Source organism: Calliphora vicina, chromosome 4, assembly GCF_958450345.1.
Source record: "Calliphora vicina chromosome 4, idCalVici1.1, whole genome shotgun sequence".
Classification (NCBI taxonomy): Eukaryota; Metazoa; Arthropoda; class Insecta; order Diptera; family Calliphoridae; genus Calliphora; species Calliphora vicina.
Genome location: NC_088783.1, coordinates 113,031,525 through 113,056,188, shown reverse-complemented (window position 1 = coordinate 113,056,188; position 24,664 = coordinate 113,031,525). Strand labels below are relative to the sequence as shown.

The 24,664-nt window shown below is 27.3% G+C and overlaps 1 protein-coding gene across 2 annotated transcripts; it reads right to left on the bottom strand.

The window, feature by feature from the left end:
- Positions 1-1,090: 1,090 nt before the first annotated feature.
- Positions 1,091-24,664, bottom strand: Ork1 (open rectifier K[+] channel 1). Of its 2 annotated transcripts, XM_065507693.1 has the most exons (7): positions 24,564-24,664; positions 12,911-13,233; positions 7,126-7,427; positions 6,809-7,060; positions 6,569-6,672; positions 5,540-5,687; positions 1,091-3,826 (listed from the first exon to the last, which is right to left on the bottom strand). In XM_065507693.1, exons 2-7 carry the CDS (start codon positions 13,053-13,055, stop codon positions 1,733-1,735), a joined length of 3,045 nt encoding a protein of 1,014 aa, XP_065363765.1. In that variant the 5' UTR covers positions 13,056-13,233; positions 24,564-24,664; the 3' UTR covers positions 1,091-1,732. The 2 variants fall into 2 exon arrangements, with proteins under 2 accessions (XP_065363765.1, XP_065363766.1); XM_065507694.1 differs by lacking the exon at positions 12,911-13,233 and having other exon boundaries at positions 24,564-24,593.

Below are 24,664 nucleotides of genomic sequence, written 5' to 3'. Positions count from 1 at the left end.
TGAAATTTTTGAATAAAGCAAATTATTGTAAAAAAATATACAATAATATTGTTTGAAATACAACTATTTTAGCTAACAGAACGATAATTCTAGTTTTCAATATGATACTTATAATTTTATGTATCATTTAACCATTTGATTATATTTTTTTTTTTAAATTTTAATGAAATTTTAACCATGCTTAACAAAAGTCGTCAATATCATACAAAAAACGCTACAGTGGATTACCTTGCATAAATGTTTGTTAGCAGTCCCTCTCAAACTATAATTTTAGCTTCTGGAATTTTTTAAGTTTATCAATGATAATAAAAGTTAATAAGAAATCTACACATTTTTTTCCAGCAAATTGCTATTTTTTTTAGCTATATTTTAACTAAAAATAAACTGCCATTATTAAGAAAATCGCAATCCTCCATACATATTTCTTGATCAGTTATCCTTAAACTGTAAAGGCTTTCAACTGTGTATGCATATTGAAAATAAGAAAATAATAAAGAGATCTTGCACCAATGCTAGAAAACCTCATATAAAATGTATTAAGAAATACCTTAAAATAACGTTCTTTAATGTACGGTTTGTCAAGTTTAATTCAATAAAATAAAAAAAATTTCATATATGCCAAGTATGGCAAGCCATTTATTAATGTACACAGTTCTCCTCAAACTGTTATATAGTTTTAAACTGTATATAGTTTGATGTTTGCCTTTAGCCGGAAACGGATGTGTCAAAGCGGAAAAAGGAAAATTATTAGTTTGTTTGCTTTCTAGGGGAAACGGATGAAATAAACCGGAAATATGGAAATACTTCTTGAAAATCAGAATATTTCTTTATAGTCTTTATAGATTTTTAGAAAGAAACAATAAAACTTGTTGAAAAAAATCGAAAATATGGAAACTTCTTTTTAAAAATAATAATGTTTCTTAATTCCGTATACATTTTTAGCATAAAACAATAAATTTGAATATTAAGGATTTAAAAAAATATTTTTTTTTAAATTTCAAATTTAATTTTAATAGGGAATGTTTAATGCCTGATACTGGTTTTATTGAGCTACTTTTTACTGGTTTTATTAAAAAAACAAATTAAAAAATTATTTTTTTTTGAATTTTTCAAATATTTATTAATTTTTTTTATTAAAAATTTGTTCATATTTGCTCGTTTATAATTACAAAACAATGTAATTTATGTATAATATATTTGCTAGACTTAAAATACTAAAAAAAATACCTACAAACTAAATATTGTCTTTATTTAAAAAATATATTTGGCAATTTTCAGGAAACAAAAATTATACTTAAGAAAAGTCTACATAAATTTGAAATTTATGCAGCTAAAACATTAAAAAGCCTATGCTTAACATCGTATCTATACTTGGCAAATATTTATCACAACATTTAATGACGTTAAATGTCAAGACAAAGTTGTGGGAGCAGAAGCTGTGACATTTTTGTCATAACAATAATAAACTGATATGTTTCTGTTGCCAACCATTTTTATCATGACAAAAATGTATTAAGTATAGTTACGAGTTAAAGAAAACTACAGACAGTAACTGTCAACATTTTAAATTAGCTAAACAAAAAATAGATATAATAACAATAACATTAACTTTAAATGGCACTTTTTGGCCAAACATTCACGGTGAATTGGCTGCCTAAATAGAGAGAGAGAGTACCTCAAACTAAGTGTACATTTTGGTAAATAGAAATAAAAAGAAAAAAAAACCTTATGATTATTTATCGGTTTTACGTGGCGCCAAGCCATCGGGCATGCTGGATTTGCGTTGAGCTTGTGATATTTGCACTATGCGTGAAAGCGGGGAATGTGTGCTGGTGTTTGAGGGACGTGCTGGTAAGGGTAACAAACGTGTAGTGCTGCTACTGGCTGCTGCTGAAGTTGTAGGACTAGTGGGTGAACCATCGGGTGCAGTGGTGGTTATGGTGGGATTGGAGGCCAAGGGTGAGGGTCTTAGAGACAAGCGCCTTTGCAGCACTGTTTGAGAGGGTAGAGTTAAACCCTGAGGTTTATTGGCAGCAGCCATATCCACAGCCTCTGTTACCGTGTTAATGTTTACCCCGGGCGGTGGTGCTTTTCCGGGAGGTATCTGCAAAGCTGTGGGCCTAACACTAAAACGCCTCTTGAATTTACTTTGTGTTGATGGCACGCTGGCTTGCTCACTGTAACTGGGTGGTGGCTCCAGGATTTGTACTGTTGATAGACGTCTTCTGGTTAATACATTGTTGTTGTTGCTAGTTATGGAAGACTGATTGAGTTGTTGGCTAGTTTGCGGCAATGTGCCCACTATGGTGGATCTGCGGGCATACAAACGATTGGCAGCGGCTGCCTTGAGAGTGGCATTATCATTGCCAAACAAGGATAAAATTGGTGGCAAAGGTGGTGGATCTATGGCACTAGTGCTGGCCTTACGTTTCTTTTTGAATATGCCCGACAGGCCACCACTTCCCGATTGAGTGGCTGCATTAGAGGCTTCTGTGGCCTCCTCTAATACCGCCTGGGTGTGCACCATTTCCAAAGCTCTTATTAAATCGGCCAGCGTAGTATTTTCCAAAACATCCATTTCTTCTTGCGAGGTATTAGACAAAATACTGCCTCTTCTGTTGGCATTGGCGGCCATGGGGAAAAGACTGCCTCTGCGTGGTGGCGGCATGCCGGCAGACGAGGCCGTGCTGCCTCTACGTTCAGTGTTAAATAGACTACCTCTTCTTTGGCTAAGAGCCGCTGGTGGATACAGACTGCCTTTGCGATGGGCCAAAACAGGATTTTGGGCAAATATAGAATCTCTACGTCTGCGAGCTGCTCCCTGGGGCACATTTCTTTGGTAGGAAGTATTGGAAATTACATTGGACTCTGGCAAATGGCCATTTGTTATGGTTGAAGACTTATTAAGACTACCTTGAGAGGGATTTAGCTGAGATATGGGCAAAGCTTTGCCATTGCGGAAGAAGGTGGGACTGGCATTGGCCGTTACGGTGCTGTAGTAATCCAAAGCTGGTGATTGATGCTGCATAATCTCCGGCACACTAACCACCGAGAATTTACGACTATTAGCCTTTTCAATGTCTGTACCAGAAAATTCAGCCTGTGATGGCCTTTTCTTAAAGGGCAACAGTTTGCGGAAACCATCTGGCATGGAGAATTTCTTAACCCTACTGGGTTTGCGTGCCATTTCCTCATCTTCCATCTCGACCCGATAGTCTAAGCTGGGTAGACCGAAACTACTGCGGTACAGATTTTCTCTATCACGATCCATTTGACGACTTCTAACATTAATAGCCTCTTGTATTTGATCATTGTCACCACTCCAGGTCCACTCATTATGGCCGGCCACTGTTGTGCGCCTGACACGGGGCTTGGGATTTAGATTAAAGTCCGAGCAAGCTCGACCTCTAGGACGCGGCACCTCATTAGCAGCCGGGAATGACCATTCACTGGCCAATATCTGTGAATCGGAGAAGCCATGATAGCCGCCATACATGCTGCTGGCTCCCAAAGTGGTATCCTCTTCTTCGGCGGGCGGTTTAACCGCCGCTAAAGCACCCACCACTTTAGCCAACAGGCCGGTAGTTTGTCTAAAGGCTTCGGCCGTTTCAAAGGATTTCGTGCGATCAATACGATTGAGTTCTGTATCAGAGGAGGCATGTACCATAAAGGTAGAACCTCTAGCCTCCACCGCATCGTAGCACTCGGAGAAGGCTCTTTTGCGACTGGGTATGGGCACGGGATCCACGCGATACATGGTGAGTTCGGGGCAAGAATTGGAACGATGTAGGGATTGCTCAAACTCTTCTTCATCGGTATAAACGGGCTGGAATAAATAGAAATAAAGGAAAAATTAGAAATTCCATAAGATACTTTATTTTAAAATAAGAAACTGTTTTACTATTTATCATTTTAGAAATTGTTTTTAAGAACATTTATGTTGGTGGGTTTCTTTAAATGTTATGGGGCTTTGGTTTGTGTATTTTTAGTAATTTGTGTATTGAATTATATAAATCAATACTTACACAATATGATCCTTCCTTAAGGATTTTGCTAGTAAAAAATCTAAGAGTAAGTACAAGAATGTTTTTTGTTAATTTAATAACATTTAAAAAAAAATCGCTAAAACAAGAATTTGATTTAAAATACCACCCAATATTAAATTAAAACACTACAAATATATTGTATTATAGTGCCACAAATCAAAAAGTGCACAACAACAAAGGGAAAATTAAAAAAAAATATATTATGAAACCCAAAATTTTCTAAAAAAAAAACATAAATATTTTATAAAATAATGTTAAATATTTTATATAGGTACAAAAATATAAATATAATAATAATAAAAAAATATTTAAATCATTATAAAATTCGAAATAAAAAAAAAAAAAAATTTAAAAAAATTTTGAAAAACTTTTTTTTTAAATTCCAATTTTTTTACAAAAATGTTAAATTTAAAAAAAAAATAAAAATTTTTAATACAAGTTCAAAATTTAAAAATAATAATTTTTTGTAAAAAAATTTTTAAAAAAATAGAACCAATATTAAAAAATTAAAAATAATACTAAATTTTAAAAAAAAAATTCCAAAATTTTGACATAATTTAAAAAAAAAAATTAAATATTATTGATTTTAAATTCAAAATTTTGTTTAAAAAAATTCAAAACTTTTTTTAAAAAAATTTACTAAAATTTTGAATTTATTTAAAAAATTATAAATTTGTTTAAAAAATTAAATTTAGTTTAATTTCATTAAAAATTATTAAAAAAATTTTAAAAATTTAATTTTTTTTGCCAGAATTTTATTATGATTTGGTTAAGGTAGGATCACACGATTGCCGCAATGAACCAATTTAATACAATTTTTATTGTGCTGAATTGGGGCCCAATAAAGAAATTGTTCCAATCAAATTCTCTGCAGTCACATGATTGCTTCATTTTATATAAATTTGATTGTCGTAAATTGGCGCAAAGCGATTTAGTGGCAATAATTGTCGCATTTCAGTCACACGATTGTTCTAGTTTACGGCAACTCAGAGAAACAGCTGTTGTGCTAGATTTTAAATTTTGTTTTGTTTACATAAATGTAAAAACAATCTATTTTTGAAAAAATTATTTGTTAAATAAAAAAAGAAAATTGCGTCGGCCTTAATTATCATATAAAAAAATTAATAAATAAATGTTAAAAGATGTATGTGGGTCAGAGAGTGACTCACAAAAACAATATTTCATTTACAAAAATTAATATTGGCGCTAATTGTCTTCTTTGATTGCCGCACTAGAACACAATAAATATTGGTGTATTTTTAACATTTTTATTGGTGCATGTTGCCTATCAAGCATTCACATGATTGCCGCACCAGGGTTGCATTTGATTGGGCCAAATAAGCACAATATTGTTGTGGTTTGACATATGAGCCAATAAGTTGTGAAATCACACGATTGACGTATAAAATAGACCAATAATTGGTGCATTGCGGCAATCGTGTGATCCTACCTTTAGTTTAATTGTTTTGCCTTTTTTATAATAACAAAATTACCTTAAATTTCAATATATACAACTCATTCAGTATACGCCTTAGATAGCCCACATCTTTGGTAACTCCGCTCCATATTCTATGTTGTGTAGCTTTAATATTCGATGATAATTGCTGCTCCAATTGTGATAATTTTTTACTTTGTAAACCTCTGCAATATAAGGGGGAAAAGAGAGAGAGTGGAAAGGAAAAAAGAAAAACATATAAAACAATTGTTTGGATTGAGGGGGGAAAAGAAAAAAAAAACAAAATGTTTGCCATAACCTTTTAAAAATTTTATAAAGTAAAAAAAAAACTATTACATAAAACCCATAAATTTTGAGAATAAAACATTGGAAACACGTCCAACTATTTTTAAATTTTAAGAATATTTAATTAAATTTTATTCGAATTATATTAATTTAATAATTTTTTCATGTTTCCTTTGTTTTATCTCTCAAAATCAGTTTTTTAAGCTTTAATAACAAAAACCGTTACATTTATAACCATTTCCTTTTAAAATTGCCATTGGCAACACTATTATGTCAAAGGATTTATTTAACACAGTGCTGCCACTACGTTAGTAAGGAAAGGTAAACAAAGGGGTTTATAAATAGAGCTACCATATTGTTTTTCAATAAAATAACGGTTAAATTGAGCAAAAAACATATTTTGAATACAAAATAGCTTAAAAATGATTATTTATAAACTATTGGATACATTTTTATAGTGCAAGTATATTTTAAATACAAAAATCCCTTTAAACTTGAATAAACCTTAGTTTTGTATAAAAAAAAATAAAATTTTTGTGCAAAAATAACCCAGTTGACATTTATAGATTGTATAAATTGAAAATTGCTTAGTATTGATTTGTATTCAACTTAGTTTATTTTCTTAGACATTTGTGTTCCCTTAATCGATTTATACAATCTTTAAATGTTTCAAATGCTGATTTCATGTGTCTTAAAAACTGATTAGAATATTAGTAGTTACTAACCCAGCAAACTTATTTTATAGCCTTAAATATAAAATTTATGTTTATTTTGGACTCACCTTGTTATGAATGTCATTATCATCAATAGATAACCCAATGAGAATATAAACCAGACTATAACAAATATTTGATAAACCACAAACCAACCGCCAAACTCTTTGGGCTACATAAATAAAAAAAAAACCAAACAAAATTCTTAGAATTAGCAAACATAAAATAAATTATGAAAATTAAACATTAAATCATACAATTATTGGGAATATTTTGTATTGAATCATTAAAATTTTCCACTAAATTACCTGTTGTGGCTGAAATGTGGGCACATAATCACCAAAACCTATAGTGGTAGTGGTTACATAGGAATAGTAAAAGGCCAGCGGATAAGACCAACCCTCAAAATAGGAAAACACCCAAGAGGGTATTAGCAAGAATAAAGTAATACCCGGCACCAAAGCTATTAATATGGTGGAGATTAAACTTAGTTGGGGCGGCACATAATGTTTGTCATTCGACATTTTGTACTTTTTATAACGATGATAAATGGATTGAAACTAGAAAGTAGAAAATAAAATATAATAAAACTTTATTTTTTTTTTGGGTTTTAAATTAAACTTACCGTCTTGCCAAAATATTCACCCAAACCGGCAAATAATATACCATTGACTGGTATACCTATGACGGAATAGACAACCATAATCATACGTCCCAAAGTGGTGGTGGGTGAGATATTGCCATAACCCACCGTGGAGCATACCGTAAAGGCAAAGAAAAATGCATGATAGAAGGTCCATTTGTAATAGGGTTCCGCCTCATCTTGTGTATGATCTGTTACCGGTTTACCACAATAATCGGTAATACGTTCCAAAATTTCATTTTGTGTAGTGACATTTTTGTCCTCTAGTTGGTCAATTAAATAAGCTGCAAATAATAATAAAAAAATATATAATAATAAAACGGAAAATTCTAAAATAATAAAGAAATTTAAATAAGTTAAAACATGATAAAAAATATACCATAACTGTTTCCTTCATTAATTTATTACGAGCTTTTCACTGCTAATTGTTATATTATGTATTTTTATTAATTTTTAATATATTTATTATTATTTCAATAAATTTTAACAATAATTAACTCTTAAAACCTTAAAAACATTGAATTTTCCATTTTTTCCGTATTTAACCCTGAATTCTACGCAGTGATTGTGTTCTATCCCACATAAAACCCAACATTTCATATGGCAACCTTATTTAGTAACGGTAATATTGCAAATATAGGCTGCCATATTTCTATTATAACAAAAAAGGACTTTTTTAACAGAGTTGTAAAATTTAGTACTATTTTTCAACAGAATTGTTAAATTTAGTATTTTAAATATTATTAAATAAATAATGAAAAAATTTCGAGCTGTAATAAACAAATTTACGTTGATTTTCAAAATTTAACTAAAACAAATACTTCCTCATGTTAATTACATTAATGTACGCTTTATTTAAGAGTTTAACGAAACAAACAATTAATTTGTAGTCTAAACACACCTAATTTTTTACAATTAATCTTATCACTCGCATCAAACAAGATTCATTCATAGATCAAACAATTAATGTAATGCATGACATTTTTATTTTGAAAACTAAACAATGACAAAAATAGCATAAAAAAAAAATTGAAAATGATACTGGTGGCACAAAAACACTTAAATAAACAAAATCATTGACATTCAAAATAAATGGCCGGGCAGGCGGTTAAATTTTATCATTGGCTAAGTCTGAAACTTGACCCGTTACATGACAGCGGGAGTTCTGATGTCTGTATCACTTACTTTAATTTCCGGATTATTTTTTTATTTCTAGTTTTTGGGTTATAGTTTTTTTTATTACATTTATGTACATATGTTTATTTGCTTGATTTTTATCGTCTATTTGCCAGCCATGTATGTTTATCTACAGTGTTTGTTAAATTAATTTAATTTTTATTTAATGATTTTGTTGTGCATATAAAAAAAAAACGTATTTTCATGCTTGATTGAAGTTCATTTCACCAGTCAAACTTAAATAAATGTGTGAAATGCAAAACACATTGTTTGCCGTACATAAGAGCTGATAATTTTCAAATAAAAAGAAATCAAAATTTAAAGACAATAATAGGTCTGGTGTATGAAATGTTTTCAAGAATTTTTTTGTGCGCTGGAATTATGACTAATTTCTTAGTTAAATCTCAGCTAAATGTATTATTTGATTAAGAAAAATTGTCCAGCAGCATGTTAAAATTCAATTATTTTTAATTGTTTAAAGTGCTGTGTTTTAATTTATTTAATTGTTATAAAGAAATAAATTTTTATAAAAGAAATTTCTAAAATTGAAGATTATCTTGAATTTTTAATATTTTTTTATTTATAAATATCTATTCGTTTTAATATTTTTTATATTTTATTTTAATATTTTGTTTACTTTTTGTGATAAAAATATTACAAACTAGCAAACGAACGATTAAAATAAATTTAAAAAACATCCTTCTTTTTTAAACCTTTTTAGCATCTAATCTGTTAACTTTGCTTTGTTTGTCAAGGCAATGAGTTGCCAACTTTTCTTTATCAATAATATGAACACTGGCAACACTATTCGGTTAAAGGATTTACTTAACACAGTGCTGCCATCCTGTTAGTGGGAAAAGGTAAACAAATGGTTTTATTAATAGAGCTACCATATTGTATTTTAATAAAATAACGTTTAAATCGATCAAAACATAAATTTTTGAATAAAATTGGCTTCAATTCGATTTGTGTAGTGCTGTCCATATAAGATTCGGCACAGCCGAATATAGCTCTCTTATTTGTTTTCATTTGTAAATATTTATTAAATTTGAGGCATTTTCTAATAATCACATGTTTAAGAAATTGTTTTATTTTTTTTTTCAAAAATCTTTCCTTTTAAATCGTGCGTTGAGCTTTTTTCCAAGTCGTGAGTCTGCTGTAATTGTTATTTAAAAATTTTGTTAATTTTTTGCAAATATTTTATGGGTTTTTTTTTAATAAAAGCTACATAAAATATGTGTTAATTTATAATATAAATAAACTATAAATGAGCTAATTAATAACGCAAGTTAGTAAATTGCTAAAAAGCAACAACAAAAACAATTTGTTGTATTATTAAAATGTTATATACAAAGATGGCAACTCTACTAAAAACACTGAAAGAAAATGAGGTTAAATAGTAATAAGAGAAAAATGAATTAGTTAGGAGATTTCTATATTAAGGTAACGATAATTAATTATCAAATATGTCTAAACATTCTCTTGTCACTCATGGAAAAATGGAATACATACTTTAGTTAAATTCGTAATTAAACTTAAAAATTATAAAAGAAATTTAGTCAGTTTTAAGATTACACAAATTCCATTTATCATTTATCTTTTTGTTTCATATTTTTTTTGAATTAAACTCTTAAAAATGTATGCTATTTTTAAGCATTCATAATTAATTATCAAATATGTCTAAATTTGAAGTTATGTCAGGCATGTCGTACGTATCGTACGAGTAAGTAGTAACGTCATAATGTTTAAAAATCAAAACCTCTTGAAAATTCAAGACAAGATAATTTCCTGTTATCGTACGAAATGTTATTGACACATTCCAGCTGGTTGACAATCAATATATACTCGTATTTATTATGCTCATCCAGTTTAACAATATTTTGTAAAGCTGGCAAACAAACAACCCGCTTTAAAGCAATCATCTAAAGTTAAGCGATAATTTGCTCCATGTGAACAAAATAAAATTAAGGGCAATATTTGTGTGTGTTATCAAATCATTAATAATATGTATTTAGTAGGGTAGGTTCGGCTAAAACGATAACAAATCGTTAATGATAATCGATTGACTCATTAACGACATTCATGAAAATTTTTCCATTCTCAAATTATTATTGGACATGGAGGTAACGAGTGTCTTTTAAGTGAACAATTAGACAGATTTATATTTTTTAATAATGCTGGTTTATTTGGGAAAAGGAGCATCATAATGGATTCTCTAACCAGGGCGGTTACTGATGAACTCAAGCCGAAAACGAAAATGTTCGAAATTGTGTGCTAATACATTGTAATTCGAAACGATTTCCTTCCGAATCGAATTTAGAAGTAACCCCCCCGATTGTCAATCTGCTTGGTTTGATGAATATAACATTTCTTATGTTTAGTTAGGATCTGTCTTATTTTGGGAAAAAGGAAGCAGGACTGTCTTGATTTTCGATCTGATTGAATGAATATTAGAAGCTTTCCTATGGCAAGTTATCGTCAAATGATTTTGTATTTTTTGTGGGACACATTCTCATGTATGTCAATATTAAGATAAATATAAACAACTCATTTATGAATAAAAATTCCCCGGGAGTTTTTCCCCTTTTCTCTTTTTCCTATTCAAATTCAATGGGAAAAAACTCCCGGGGAACAAACTCCCGCGGAATTTTTTATTCATAATTGGGCTGAAAGATTAAAGTGTCAAACTATTTTCCTTGTCAATTCACTAGAAATTCAGTTCCGATTTTAGTATTGCTGAGATATTTTATCCATATTTAAATTGTTAATCTAGTCGATTTGAAGAGTAAAACAATAAACCAATCCTTGTCCATGCAACCAACAAAGAAGACTCACGACCTCCGACTCCTCGGAGCGAACCTGACTTATTCGGGGAATAGGATCAATCAGAATAGTGCAAAAGGGATGGTAGCGGATGAATAAGCTTCCAGGAAGCCTACGCCTCTGCTTATTCAAACAAGGAGTGTCAGGCTCCACTAATCTCTTCTTTATTCTTACAAGCATTGAAGGAATCCTGACAAATTAGTCAAACAAATAACATAAATAAAACGCCAATACAGAAGATAAGTCTATCAGGAGGTCACACACATTTTTCAAATCCTGGCGCTTCGGCGGCAAGCTCTATGTCTCTGGGAGGGAGCAATGTTCAGACAGTATTTTGGAAACCTCTTGAGGCCCTAGCTCCGCACGGAGTTAAGCGGACAGAAGAAGAAGTATGTTTTGTTAAAGATGAAGAGAAAAGTGTCACACATTTTCTAAGTCACTCTTCCTCGTTAATTGGGAAACAACTATTTTTGAGGGGGTCTTTAAATTCATTTAAGAGTAAAATTACTATCTGCATTAACACTGGTATCCGATCGGCTTAAGATTAGGAACATTTAAACTGTCTTCAAATAGTATCCCTATAATTCTTATGACGAAGCAAAGTAAAGTCATTGTAGGATCCAAATCCCACATTATTCTTGAAATATTTTACGATTGCCTCAGTCTGCTACCAGTAGCATGTCTAATCATACAATATTATCTTTCTAGGGATCTTTTTTCCACAATTCTTTCCTTAATTTCGTTTTAGGAGCATTTCCATAAGTCAGAGTCGTGTTAGTGTGCATCCCACATCTGATATTTGGTATTTCTAAAGAAGAAACGTTGCTAAGTCAAGTAAAGTCAAATATGACTAAAGAAGCTGTTTTTATGTTTAATTTTGGGAACCAAATCCCACATATATGACGACATTAGTCTATATATTTGTCTAATCCCTCAGAAAATTAAACGTAAAGTCATGGAATACTAAAAAAGTTACCTTTACATTTCATTCTAGGATCCAAATTCCATATAATTCCTATTCTTTTACACGATTTCCTCACTCTAACAACAGCCACCTAAAGATCTGCCTAATCACACAGAAAATCGTTCTATGGATTTAGTCTTTCTAATTAATAGGGAGTATTAATGAGTTTAATATGAGCAATTATTTGTTTTAGTTCAATTTAAGTGATCAAATAGCTATTTTAGGTAAATTTTGCATAATAAAACACTGAATTTCATAATTATATACATAATAATACTAAATTTAACAATTCTGTTCAAAAATAGTACTAAATTTTACAACTCTGTTGAAAAACGTCCTTTTTGGCATCATTCCTGTTTAACTGTGAAGTTGCCATATCAAAATATTTGGTTTTATATGTGATTGAACACAATGGCTGCGTAGACTGCAACGTCAACAATGAAAGAAGGGGAATTAAATGTGTTTCATGCTTTGAGACCTGTCATATGTTTAAATTCATTAAAATAATAACAAATAAGTTGAAATTAACCTTTAAAATGGTTTTATATGTGTTAGTTTTCAAAAACAATGTATATTTAAAATCTTTCGAGAGAAACAGGCTAGTTTTTTCCAATAAAAAATTTGATGCGTTTTTAAATATAGTTTTGTAAAAGATTTTTTTCAAATAGAGAAGACGTTTGTTTCAATTAATATCTATTAAATCACTAAAATAATGCAATTTTATATTTTATCAAGGTTTCAATTTATGTTTTAAGTAAAAAAAAACTATATTATAGCTATTTTTTTAATTTCTATTAAACTTACAATGTATTCTAGCACGATCCTTTTGATCTTCTTGTATTTGCTCAGCCTCTATACGATGTTCAATGTGATAATAAATACTAGCACCAAACATTAAATAGGATATATAGAAAATTAACAATAAAATCCAGCGTTTCGGTGACATCATTCTATGCTCCTTTTGGCCTGTCACAGTAGCATTGGAATGCTGCGGACACTCGGCGAAATTATTATTTATTTGATTTGTACTGTATTGTTGTTGTTGTTGAGAAGGTAAAGTTGCACTCGGTTGACGGGATTTGTCAACACAATCACAACGTGATTGTGAAGTTAAGATTGCGGGAGCTCTGGGATTGCGGGTAAATGGTAAAAATATATTAACCATGTTTATTATTATTTTTTTGTTGTTGTTGTTTATTTTAAATATTTAGCATTTGTTAGAAAAATTATGACAAAAAAGGTTTGAATTTTTTTTAAATATTTTTTTTATTATTTTTTCTTTTTTAAGCAAAAAATCACGTTTTTCACTAGACAACTTCTGTTTATTAACTGAAATTCTTAACTTTAAACAATAACCATTTTAATAGAATTTTTTGTTTTAATATAAGGTTTTGTTTTTAGGAATTGTTTTAGTTTAAATTAAAAACACAAAACAAAAAAAAAAAACCGTGTAATCATATCAATAATTTAGTTATCTGACAATAAAGTACAAAATGCCAATTAAAAAATTATTAGTTTAGTAGCTAACAAAAATACGAAATTGTTTCTAAAATAAATAATAAAAAAAAAACAAATCTTAATCTTTATCAAGCACTTGTATATATAAGAAGAAATGAAAAATAGAACTCATCAATTTAGTAAAACATTTAATGACGTTATAAATTAGAAATTTATGTCTGTTGTTACAAGTTTACACCATAATGTTTATGGGGTTATTGTAATATAACGGTAAAGTGTGATGTAATAGGCAATATGGACATCTAAGCGAAAATGTAAACAAAAACGTTGCCAACTTCCTAAACAACAAAAATGGATTCCTTAAGGATTGAGTAAAGTTATAGTATTGCCCTTATTTATTTTAGATTTTAATGACTTTTTCAAACAAAAATCTTTATTAAATTAAATTTATTATTATTGTAATTATGTTTTAATTAGTATTTATTGTTTTTTAAACTATATTTTTCCTTTCATCTATCACATTTAATAAAATTGCAATTAAAGTTTTGTTTTAATATTTAAACAAATGTATTTGAAAATCTGCTCTAATAAAAATGATGACACTTTTTTTAAATTTTACTTAATATGCTGAATTGCTTTTTGATTTAATATATTGTTAACAAATATTTGTTTAAATAATTAGTAGACAAAATAAAGTACTGCTAATAAATGTATGACAAATTTTCAGCAGAATTCTACGCTATGACGTAGAAACCTCTTTTTTTTAAACATATTTGTTGTGCCGAAGACAATCCCCAAAAAAAATTAAAGCAAATATATAAATCATAATAATTTTAAAATAAATATTTATTAAACAAGAAAAGACAAACCCAAAAAATTGTAATATAACCAAAGATTTATTATTAATTTATAACTTCAGGTGTTAATAGTAATTTTTCTTTTTAAATTTGTTTGTTATAATTTATTACATATGTTATTTATAATTATCTCAAGTGTTTTCTATAATCACAATAACAGAAATATAATTATATTATCATAAAAAAATATATGAAATAAAGCAAAAAAAAAATAAAATTATCTTTTAAAGTGCCATCTAAAGCAGAGAATTTCTTTTAATTACACTCGAAAAAATCAAGTGCAAGTTTCTCATGGTTACTGACGTTACCGGCTATAATTAACCCCTTAAATAAATCTAGTTTAAAGTAATTTTGTTGTTTTCTGCTTAAAACAAAACATTATGGCAACTTTAGAAGCATATAAACAATTTCAGGACAACATGGCATCCTTATAAGCAAAGTTGCCAACTGCAGCAGAATAAAAATGGCGGCCTTGAAAGCAGAGCTGGAAATTCCCAATTTGAAGCAAATGCAAATGACCTATAATTCCAGATTCAGCTTTAATGTTAATTTTTAACATATTTCTCATAAATTATGAACATTTAATAATAAAATATAGTTAAAGTTCATTCGTATTCAATATATTAATAGGTTTTATTATAGTTTGAGCTAATTTCAAGTGTTTGTAGCAGTCATGTATAAAAATTATTTCTATTTGTTTTATTTTGAAATACAAACATTATCACCAAGTGCTGGGAATTGAGCATGCAGAGTTAAACATAAATTTTTAATTTCATAATGAGCATGTGAAAAGAAGGTTATAAACTTATTAACGATCACGTTTTCTTTTTAAGTATTTTTTGTTCAAAATAACCACAAATAACGTCATAAATCAAAGTTTAAATTTAAGACTACCACAAATGCCCATGATTATTTCTGTTTGTTTTTTTCTTTCTTTTTTTAAAGAATAATACCCATAAATAAATAGAAACAAAACCAATTAACTTCCTAATCAGTCTGATTTAAAATCAACAAATAACAAACAAAATTAAACGTAAATACGAAATTACAAGTAAAAATTATCAGTGCAAAATAAGGCAATATTTTATTTTTAGCAAAATACTAATACGAACAAAATTTAACTGGGAATCTAATTCTAAGACTTTGTGTATAGTTGTGTTCGTTGAACCAACCCCAGAAAAAAGTAATAAAATTTGCTAGACCTACTATAATAAAATGAGTTAAATTTCACCACGATATTAATCCGTGACGTTGTAAACTTTTATAGTGATATTTTAAGGTACCAAAACGAAAACGAATTTTGAATGCCCTATGAATTATAACAACAAAACATTTGCTATTTATTATATAAAATATGATATTTTAAAAATATTTGTATTTACAATAGGGCTTATTTTCTATTTAATTTTTAGTGCTTCCAATTGTTAACTTTTAATTATTAAGCAATTTATTAAAGAATTGCAAGCAACAATTAGAATTTGTCATATAACGGTTTCTTTCTCCTTTAGAATTGCCAACTCTGCACAACTGGATTTGTTTCGTGTTGTAAGTGTTGCCAATTTATTAATTGATTTGCGATATTTATGAAATATGTCAAATGGAATTGTTAAAATAACATTAAGCCACCTTAATATAGTGCTTTCAATTGTTTTATTTTGATTATTAGTGAATTTATTAAAGAATTTCTAGAAATAATAAAAATATATCGTTTATTTCTCTTTTAAAATTGCCAACTCTGCACAACTTGGTTTGTTTACATTTTTGACTTCCTTGTTAGTGTTGCCAATTGCCAACTCTGCACAACTGGATTTGTTTACATTGTTGCATTCCTTATAAATGTTGCCAATTTATTAGTGTTATTATTGCAAATAATTAAAATATGGTTTATTACTCGTTTAAAGTAACGGTTTCTTTATATTGTAGCATTCCTTTTAAATGTTGCCTATTTATTAATGAATTTGCTTTATTTTTAGTTTATTTATTTTATATAATATTGTACAATTTTTTACAAAACCTTCTTATCAATTGCAATACATTTATAATTCATTATTGAATGCGGAGGCTAAGGCTAAATTGGTTGCATAAAAATAAAAGCAGACGTTGATTTTAAACATTTTCTTTTAATCGCTTTACTGATAATGTTTAATAATTTTTTAATGATGATGTTTTTTTTTTTGCAATTCTATAAATGATTAAATGCAAGTGTTTTAATATGAAATTTATAAAAAAAAACAACATAAAAAGTATTTCGATTTTATTTAAACATTCAGCTGATCTTTGTGGCCTTAGAAAATAATTTAAAAATCGTTTAATTTGACACTTTTATGAAATTCTACCAAGCAGCTCTAGATAATTTTTAATAAATCCTTCTGTAATATTTAAAATATCATAAGAATTCATTAACCTGTTTATTACTTAAATATTTGTAAGTTATTTCCTGCTTAATTTTCCTCATTTCATATAAAATTTAAAGATCTTTGTTCAATAGATCCCTTATAAATGTTTGAAATTTCATAAGAATAATGTTTCATTATTTGTTTATTATTATTAATCTGTTTATTATTTAAGTTTTTGTTGTTGTTTCTAGCTTACTTATCCTCATTTCTTTTAAAATTAAAAAAAAAATGTTGTTTACTACCATTTAAATAGTTGGCAACACTTCAAACTAAGAACCGTTACGTTAAATGTAAACATAAACAAACCGAAAACAAATTTACTCATTTCACAAGGCTAAAGAGAGAGAGAAAGAAAGAAAATGAGAGAAATGGCAAATAGCTGTTGCTACAGTTTAATAACAAGGTTAATTCACACTTAAAATTGACAATTGCATACATTTTCTTATCATTAACAATTAGTTTTATAATTTTATTTAAAATAAATAATTATAAACAAAAAAGCAAAGTTTATCAATTGAAGAGAGCAAGTGTGCAAGTAATAATTTAATTTATTATTACAAAAAATATTAAATAAAAATTAGCACGAGTTTTTTTGTTTAAAAATTATTTGTTTAAAAAATCACCATTTTTTCAAATTATACGTAATATTTTTTATCACATTTTTTGTGTTAAACTTTAACAGTCATTTATCATTGTCTATTTCGTTTATTGCTCTTTCAATAAGTTTACGAAAATGATATAGTACCTGAGGCCTGTTACTTTATTTTTGGTGATAAGACGGCTGGGCCATAAATTGTATGTTTAGACATAATTTTTTTTTAATTAAAAAATATATGAGGGGGTATTAATAATAATTGATTTTCTCTTTAAAACACCGTGATTTATGGTTTGAGCATGTTGGATTCAGAATATATTAAAATGTCAATATTAAAATGTGTTTAAAAAGGAATTATATACATAAATGTTAGCTGAATTAAATGGCGTCTAATTTCAGGTTGTTTGGCAATAAGGCATATCAAACAATTATCAATTAATTGGGGTTATTAAGGATCATAAATGACCAGACATGAAAAAAAAACTTGGTAACCAAAAAAAAATGTTAGTCATTATGGAAAGTTAAACCTTAATTTTGTGTGGGAATATTTTAGCAACATTTCGTGGATTTCATCATAAACTATAAATCTAATCGTTTTTAAATTAAGAACATAATAATTGAATTAAGTTTTATTAGGCTTATAACAAAAACAAACAAATGTTACGGAGGTGCTATTTAAAAATAGCAATGTTTTAAGTTTGATACGTCAGTATATCCACAATCATTCCGCTTGCTTAACAATTTACAGCTCTGCATATAAGAAATCCATTTGAATACAAGTTGGCAACTTTACACATGCACAAGGATGTTGGCAACGAATTGTTTACATTTTTGAGCTGGTTTACATATGTCAAGTATAATTGAGCAAATCTTGAGTTTATAGAAGAGGAAGAAAAAGGGAAAAATCTTTCTAATCTCCTCTACAAACTCAAGACTTGCGTAAGTAAACTAGACGTTTGTGAACCTGCACACAAATGTAAACAATTCGTTGTCAACTTGCCAATGTCCTTGTGGATGTGTAAAGTTGCCAACTTGTATACTAATGGATTCCCTATATACAGAGCTGTAACCTGTAAATTGTTAAGCAAAATAAACTAATTCTTATTTTAAGAAATGTGTGTTTTATGTAATAAAATAAATAAAATAAATTTTTTTTAAGTATTAACGTCTTATTCATAATCAATTTTTAAATTTATTACAGGTTTATAAAACAAATTTTGTATGAAAATTTTGTTTTATAAACCTTTCATAAAATTAAAAATTGATTATTAATAAAGGGATTAATATTAAACCTGTTATTAAATGGAAATATAAATTTGTATGGAAATACAAACAAAATATGGCCCGTCTTAAAAACTGATATACTATAGGTGCAACTGTGATTAAATGGAATTGGAAATTTTTTGTGTAAATTTTTATTTTAAAGTTTTCAATAATAATAAGTTTATATTTCAAAATAAATGGCGGTACCATTTCAATTATGTATTTTAATTAAATATTAGTTAATTCATTTTAAATTTAAAACAACCACATTTCCTTGACAACCCATTTAATTAATATAAAATATTAAATTTTCAGTCATAACAGTTATCATGTGAGGTGGTCTTATATTTAGCAAAGCTTTCTTTCTTCCTTATTATTATAATTTATTTTTTTGTTAAGTCTATTAAGTAATATTAATTCTTCATTATTAAACAAAGAAATCTTCTTTTAAATATTGTAAATAAATCATTAATTATATGAAATAAATAACATACATACTATGTACTTATTTACAAATACAAAAATACAATCATTTAATTAATATATATTGTTTATTTTAAACAATTTAATTTTTCCAGACATACAAGTATTACTAACTAATAGATTTCGTATGACATTTAGATTATGAAAAGACTTTTTAAACATTTAATTATGTAAACAATTGTATTTATCAGAAAAAAAAAACAGTAATGAAGAGAACAAAAAAAACGCCTTGTGACTTAATAATGGAAACAGTTGAGACACTGTTGCTTAATACCGTTACAAAACAAAGCAGTGTTATCATGTAGTGGTTTTTGAAATGAGGTTTTTTTATATAAATTTAAAACGTTTAATGTTAGTTTAACAAATATTTAGGTTATTGTATTAATTTCTTCTTGAATCAGTTAGAATCCACAAAAAGGGAATTTAAGGTACTTTGTTTCCTAATTATAGTACTTTTTTCATTATTTTATAACTAGTTGTCCGCCCCGACTTCGACCGGTAGCTATTTACTAATGTTAGTTCTTCAAGTTTCTCCAACCCATATACACCTGCCTGTTCTTATTTATTTGCAAATAAAATATATAAATTTGAGCTGCATACTTTAGGGGGCTTTTTTATTATATTTGACTGGAGTTTTACCCGGAATTTGAATTTTTTTTCTTTACAACCCATCTCCTTAAAATTTCGAATCAAATAAAAAAAATCAGCCAAATCGCTCCAGCCGTTCTCACGTGATGCCATTACATACATGGACCATTTCATTTATATATATATATAAAGAAGAAGATAACGAACCATGAAAATAAGCATATATATATGGTTCTGAGTGAATGATAATCGTTGGCAAAAGCATATATCATAATTATCCTTAAAACTATATAAAAATATTGAGAATTATTTTATTTAATTACGATTGGTGCGGCGAAGCAAAGCTAGTCATTTTAAATATTAACATTTTATGCATTTTTTTATTTATTCATTCCAAAAGTATCTTTGTTAGCCCCGGTCCACACTGTGGAACATTTGCTGCGAAACATTTTTAAATTCTCTTTTGGAACTGCATTCGTGTCCACACAGTTAAGTTTTTGCTTTTCAGTTTTTGACATTTCTGTACAGAACGAATACGAACGAATAAATGTGGATGACATACTCAACAAAAACTTCATGTACATGAAACAGAGTACCCTTTTCATTTCCTCTTTTCCCTTTCATCATCAAACTCAAATGTTTTGCACCAAATGTTTCACAGTATAGATGGGGACTTAATAAGTAATTTTAATAATTTGGTGTTTAATTTAACTGTTTAATGTACAACTAATTTCCCCCTTAGAAGGCCAATATTTTTTCTCAAAAATCCTGTTTTACTAAACCAAATTGAACCCTGTGGCATCACTACAAAAATGTATAAAAATCGTTGGCAACACGGCGTCCTTGTCGGCAGATATGCAATGTTGCCAACTTGTTTAATAATGACATCCTTATAAGCAGAGCTGTGACTTGTAAATTGTTAAGCAAAATAAACATATTTTATGCTCAATAAACTAATTTTCTTATGCTTTTCTTAAAAAATTTGCTGAGTAATGGAATTTTGTTGGTTTTAAATGGCAAATTATAGATACAAAATTTTTGTACATTCATATTAAAAATGTCACTGTTTTTGACACGGTCATCACATTTCTAGCTGCTTTAAAACCTTTAATTGAATATTTGAATTTTGTATTTGTTTTCTTTTTTATGCCTTCCATAATTATTTTTGTCTATGAGTAATTTCTAAAAAGTGTGTACTTTTTCGTCTTGTTTTTTTTTTTAACTAAGTATTATCACTTTTATTTTATAATTTTGTCTATTCTATTTTGATTTATTTATCTATCTATAAATTTCTTTGCTTTATTATTTATACTCTATAAATTTAAAATGTTTAGTGCGAGATTTATTAGCTGTATTAATTAGCATTAGATTTATTAGGAAAGACCACAGTACATATTTTTTAAACGAAATTAGCAAAATTAAAAAAAGTGATAATTTTAAAAGTGGAGTCCAGATTAAACTGAACATGGAAAGATTAAAATTAATGAAGTTATAAAGAAAATAATAATAATTTAATTAATAAAATTTTGGGAGAAAAAATATGGAGAACAAATTTCTTTAGTTTAAACTAAGTTTAATTGAAATTAAAGATTTTTGCAAGCGAATGATTTTCTAAATTGAAAAATATATTTATTTTCGTTAATTTTTTTATTTTTTAAATAAAATCTTGGGTTTAAACTTAGTTTAGTTAGGGCTTTTGAATTAATATTATTCAATGAAGAAAAATTTCATTCAAAATCTTTAGTTTAATTTAAGTTTAGTTAAAATTGAGGAAGTTTTCAAATTAATGATTTTCTAAATTGAAAAATATATTTGTTTTTGTTATTTTTTTTATTTTATAAAGAAAATCTGGGGTTTAAACTTAGTTTAGTTAAGTTATACTAGGGCCTTTGAATTAATTTTATTCAATGAAGAAAAATTTCATTCAAAATCTTTAGTTTAAACTAAGTTTAGTTAAAATTGAGAAAGTTTTCAAATTAATGATTTTCTAAATTGAAAAATATATTTGTTTTTGTTAATTTTTTTTATTTTATAAAGAACATCTTGGGTTTAAACTTAGTTTATAACAAAGAAATAACTATTTTAAGTTATAAAATTCATTTGAAACCAAAAATATATAAATAAAATATTGCTAGTGATTCATTCCCAGTTTAACCATAACAAAAAAAACCTAAACATTTTTATTTAAATATCTACAAAAACTATTCATTTGAAACTCCTGAGAAATAATAATAAAAAAATACTTAAATATGCATTTTATTTTTACAAAATTTTAGGTAGCAACAACTGATTCAAATTTCATTAAATTAAAAACAAAACTTGAAATAGAATATTGCACAAAATTACATAATAAATAACTATTCAAATAACTTTGCTGACTACTTTTTTTTATTTTAACTGCGTGACATTTCCCCCCTTTTATTTTCGTTTGCATGCTTATTTAAAGTGTAAAATTCTCTTTCACTTGGTTTTATGGCCATTTTTTTTAGTTAAGAACGAAACTAATTTGTGTTTGGCATATTAATTATTTAAAACTTTTACACTTTTCCTATAGTAAATTATGATTGAAATACATATTTGCTGAAATATGGCAGCGAAAAAAAAATAACAAAAACAAAAAAATGTCGGCCATTGAACGTAAAAAAAAGTAAACAGTAAATGGCAGTGTTGCCAATATAAACAGATTTAAAGGGTTTGCGTCATAGATGGGAAACTCTGGTGACAAAGACCTAACTCAGTTATCAAAAAATCTAAGTGGTGAGCAAAAAACAGCATTCGTATGAGTGATTTTTTTGTTTTAAATATTATTAATTAATAAAATAATAAAACTACTTTTGAGTCATTGCAAAAGTGATTTGAAACAGAAAATCCCAATTTCATGGACTCCGTGGTGAAAAAAGAAAACAATTATTTAAACAAAGCCTTACAAATATATAGTTCTAGAAAAACTATAATCGAAATTTGTTCTACAATCTTCAGCCACATTCTAGGAACTATTAAGAGTTCTTGCAAACAATTATTTAGAGTCAAATAGACTCTCTATTATCTAAACAGTTTTATAAGAATTTTAACTAACAAAATATTTCAAACCAGAGCTTCACTAAAATCTTAAGACGGAATGTCAGACATTCATTTTAAAAATCTAACAAATTGAAGAATATCTTTCAAAACTGAGTGATTTTCATAAAAAACATTTTAAAATTGTGTTTTTCTAAATCAGATCCTAAACTTTTTATGAAAATCACTCAGTTTTCAAATAATTTTTGAGTGTTTTTGAATTAGAAACATAAGGAAAACAATTTTCTATATGAAAACCACTCAAAACTTCTTTCAAAACTGAGTGGTTTTCATATAAAAATTTGAAAAATTGTTTTTCGTTTGTGTTTCTAAAATTTTGTATGAAAATCACTCAGTTTCCTAATAATTTTTGAGTGTTTTTTTAATTAAAAACACACGGAAATCAATTTTTAAATTTCTATATTTTTTTTTTATTAAAATCACTCAGTTTTCAAATAATTTTTGAGTGTTTTTCAATTAAAAAAAATACTGAAAACTATTTTCATATTTTTCTATGAAGATTCAAAACTGACAGATTTTCAATAAAGCACATGTATGAATAAGGCATATGTATGAAAATCGCTCAGTTTTCGACTAATTTTTGAGTGTTTTTCATACAAAAACACAAGGAAAACAATTTTACATTTTTTTTAAGAAAAACACTCAAAAATTATTTGAAAATTGAGTGCTTTTCATACATATCTGACCTGATAATCACAACCTGAAAACAAATTTCTAAATTTTTGTATAAAAATCACTCAGTTTTGAAAAGAGTTTTGAGTGTTTTTCATATAAAAATTTTAAAATTGTTATCCTTTCGTGTTTCTCAATCAAACACTTAATTTTGAAAGAAGTTTTGAGTGTTTTTCATTCAGAAACACGAAAGGAAAACAATTTTCAAATTTTTGTATGAAAATCACTCAGTTTTTAAATAATTTTTGAGTGTTTTTCATACAAAAATATGAAAATTGTTATCCTTTCTGAATCAAGCACTTAATTTTGAAAGAAGTTTTGAGTGTTTTTCATAAAGAAATTCTAAAATTGTTTTTCGCAAAATTGGTTTTCCGGTGTTTCTGCATCAAGAACTAAAAACTACTTAGTTTCCAAATAATTTTTTTAAGTTTTTCATGTAAAATTTGGAAAACTAGTTTTCCGATCATGTTTCTGAGTTAGGCCCCTATAAAATTAATGATATTCTAAAATTAATTCTAAATTTAATAATTTAAAATCTTGCTCGATAATTAAATTATTCATAACTTTTATAACAAAACTTTTCTTTAAAAGTTATGCATTATTTTGTTTGGCAAATTTGACAGCTTAAAATTGGGGATTTTAAACCGGGTTCAGACATTTAATTAATTAACACATTTCAAACATTATTAGTTTTTTTTTCATATTATTTTTAATTTAACAAAAGCTAAAGATTTTTCATAATTTTTCTGTTTTTTAACCAATGCTAAATATTTAAAACTAAAAACACTTGTTTTTATAAAAATTATATATATTTTTTATAAATTTTCTTGTAAAATTTTATATTTTCGTTTTTAAACTCAGGTTTTTCTTAAAAATGTTTAAAAATTTTATAAATTTTTTATTTTTGTTTTTAAGTTCAAACATTATTAGTTTTTAAACTCAGGTTTTTCTTAAAAAATTTTTTATTTTTGTTTTTAAATTCTGGTTTTTCTTTTTCCAAATTTTAGTTTTAATTTAAATTTTTTTTAAAAATTTTAATTTTTTTTTTAAATTTTCTGTTAAAATACCGTTATATTTTGTATCTGTTTTTTATTTTTTTTTATTATTAAAACCGTTTTATATTTATCGTTTCTAAGTATTTTACAGTACGATCGTTTTGAAGTTCGTC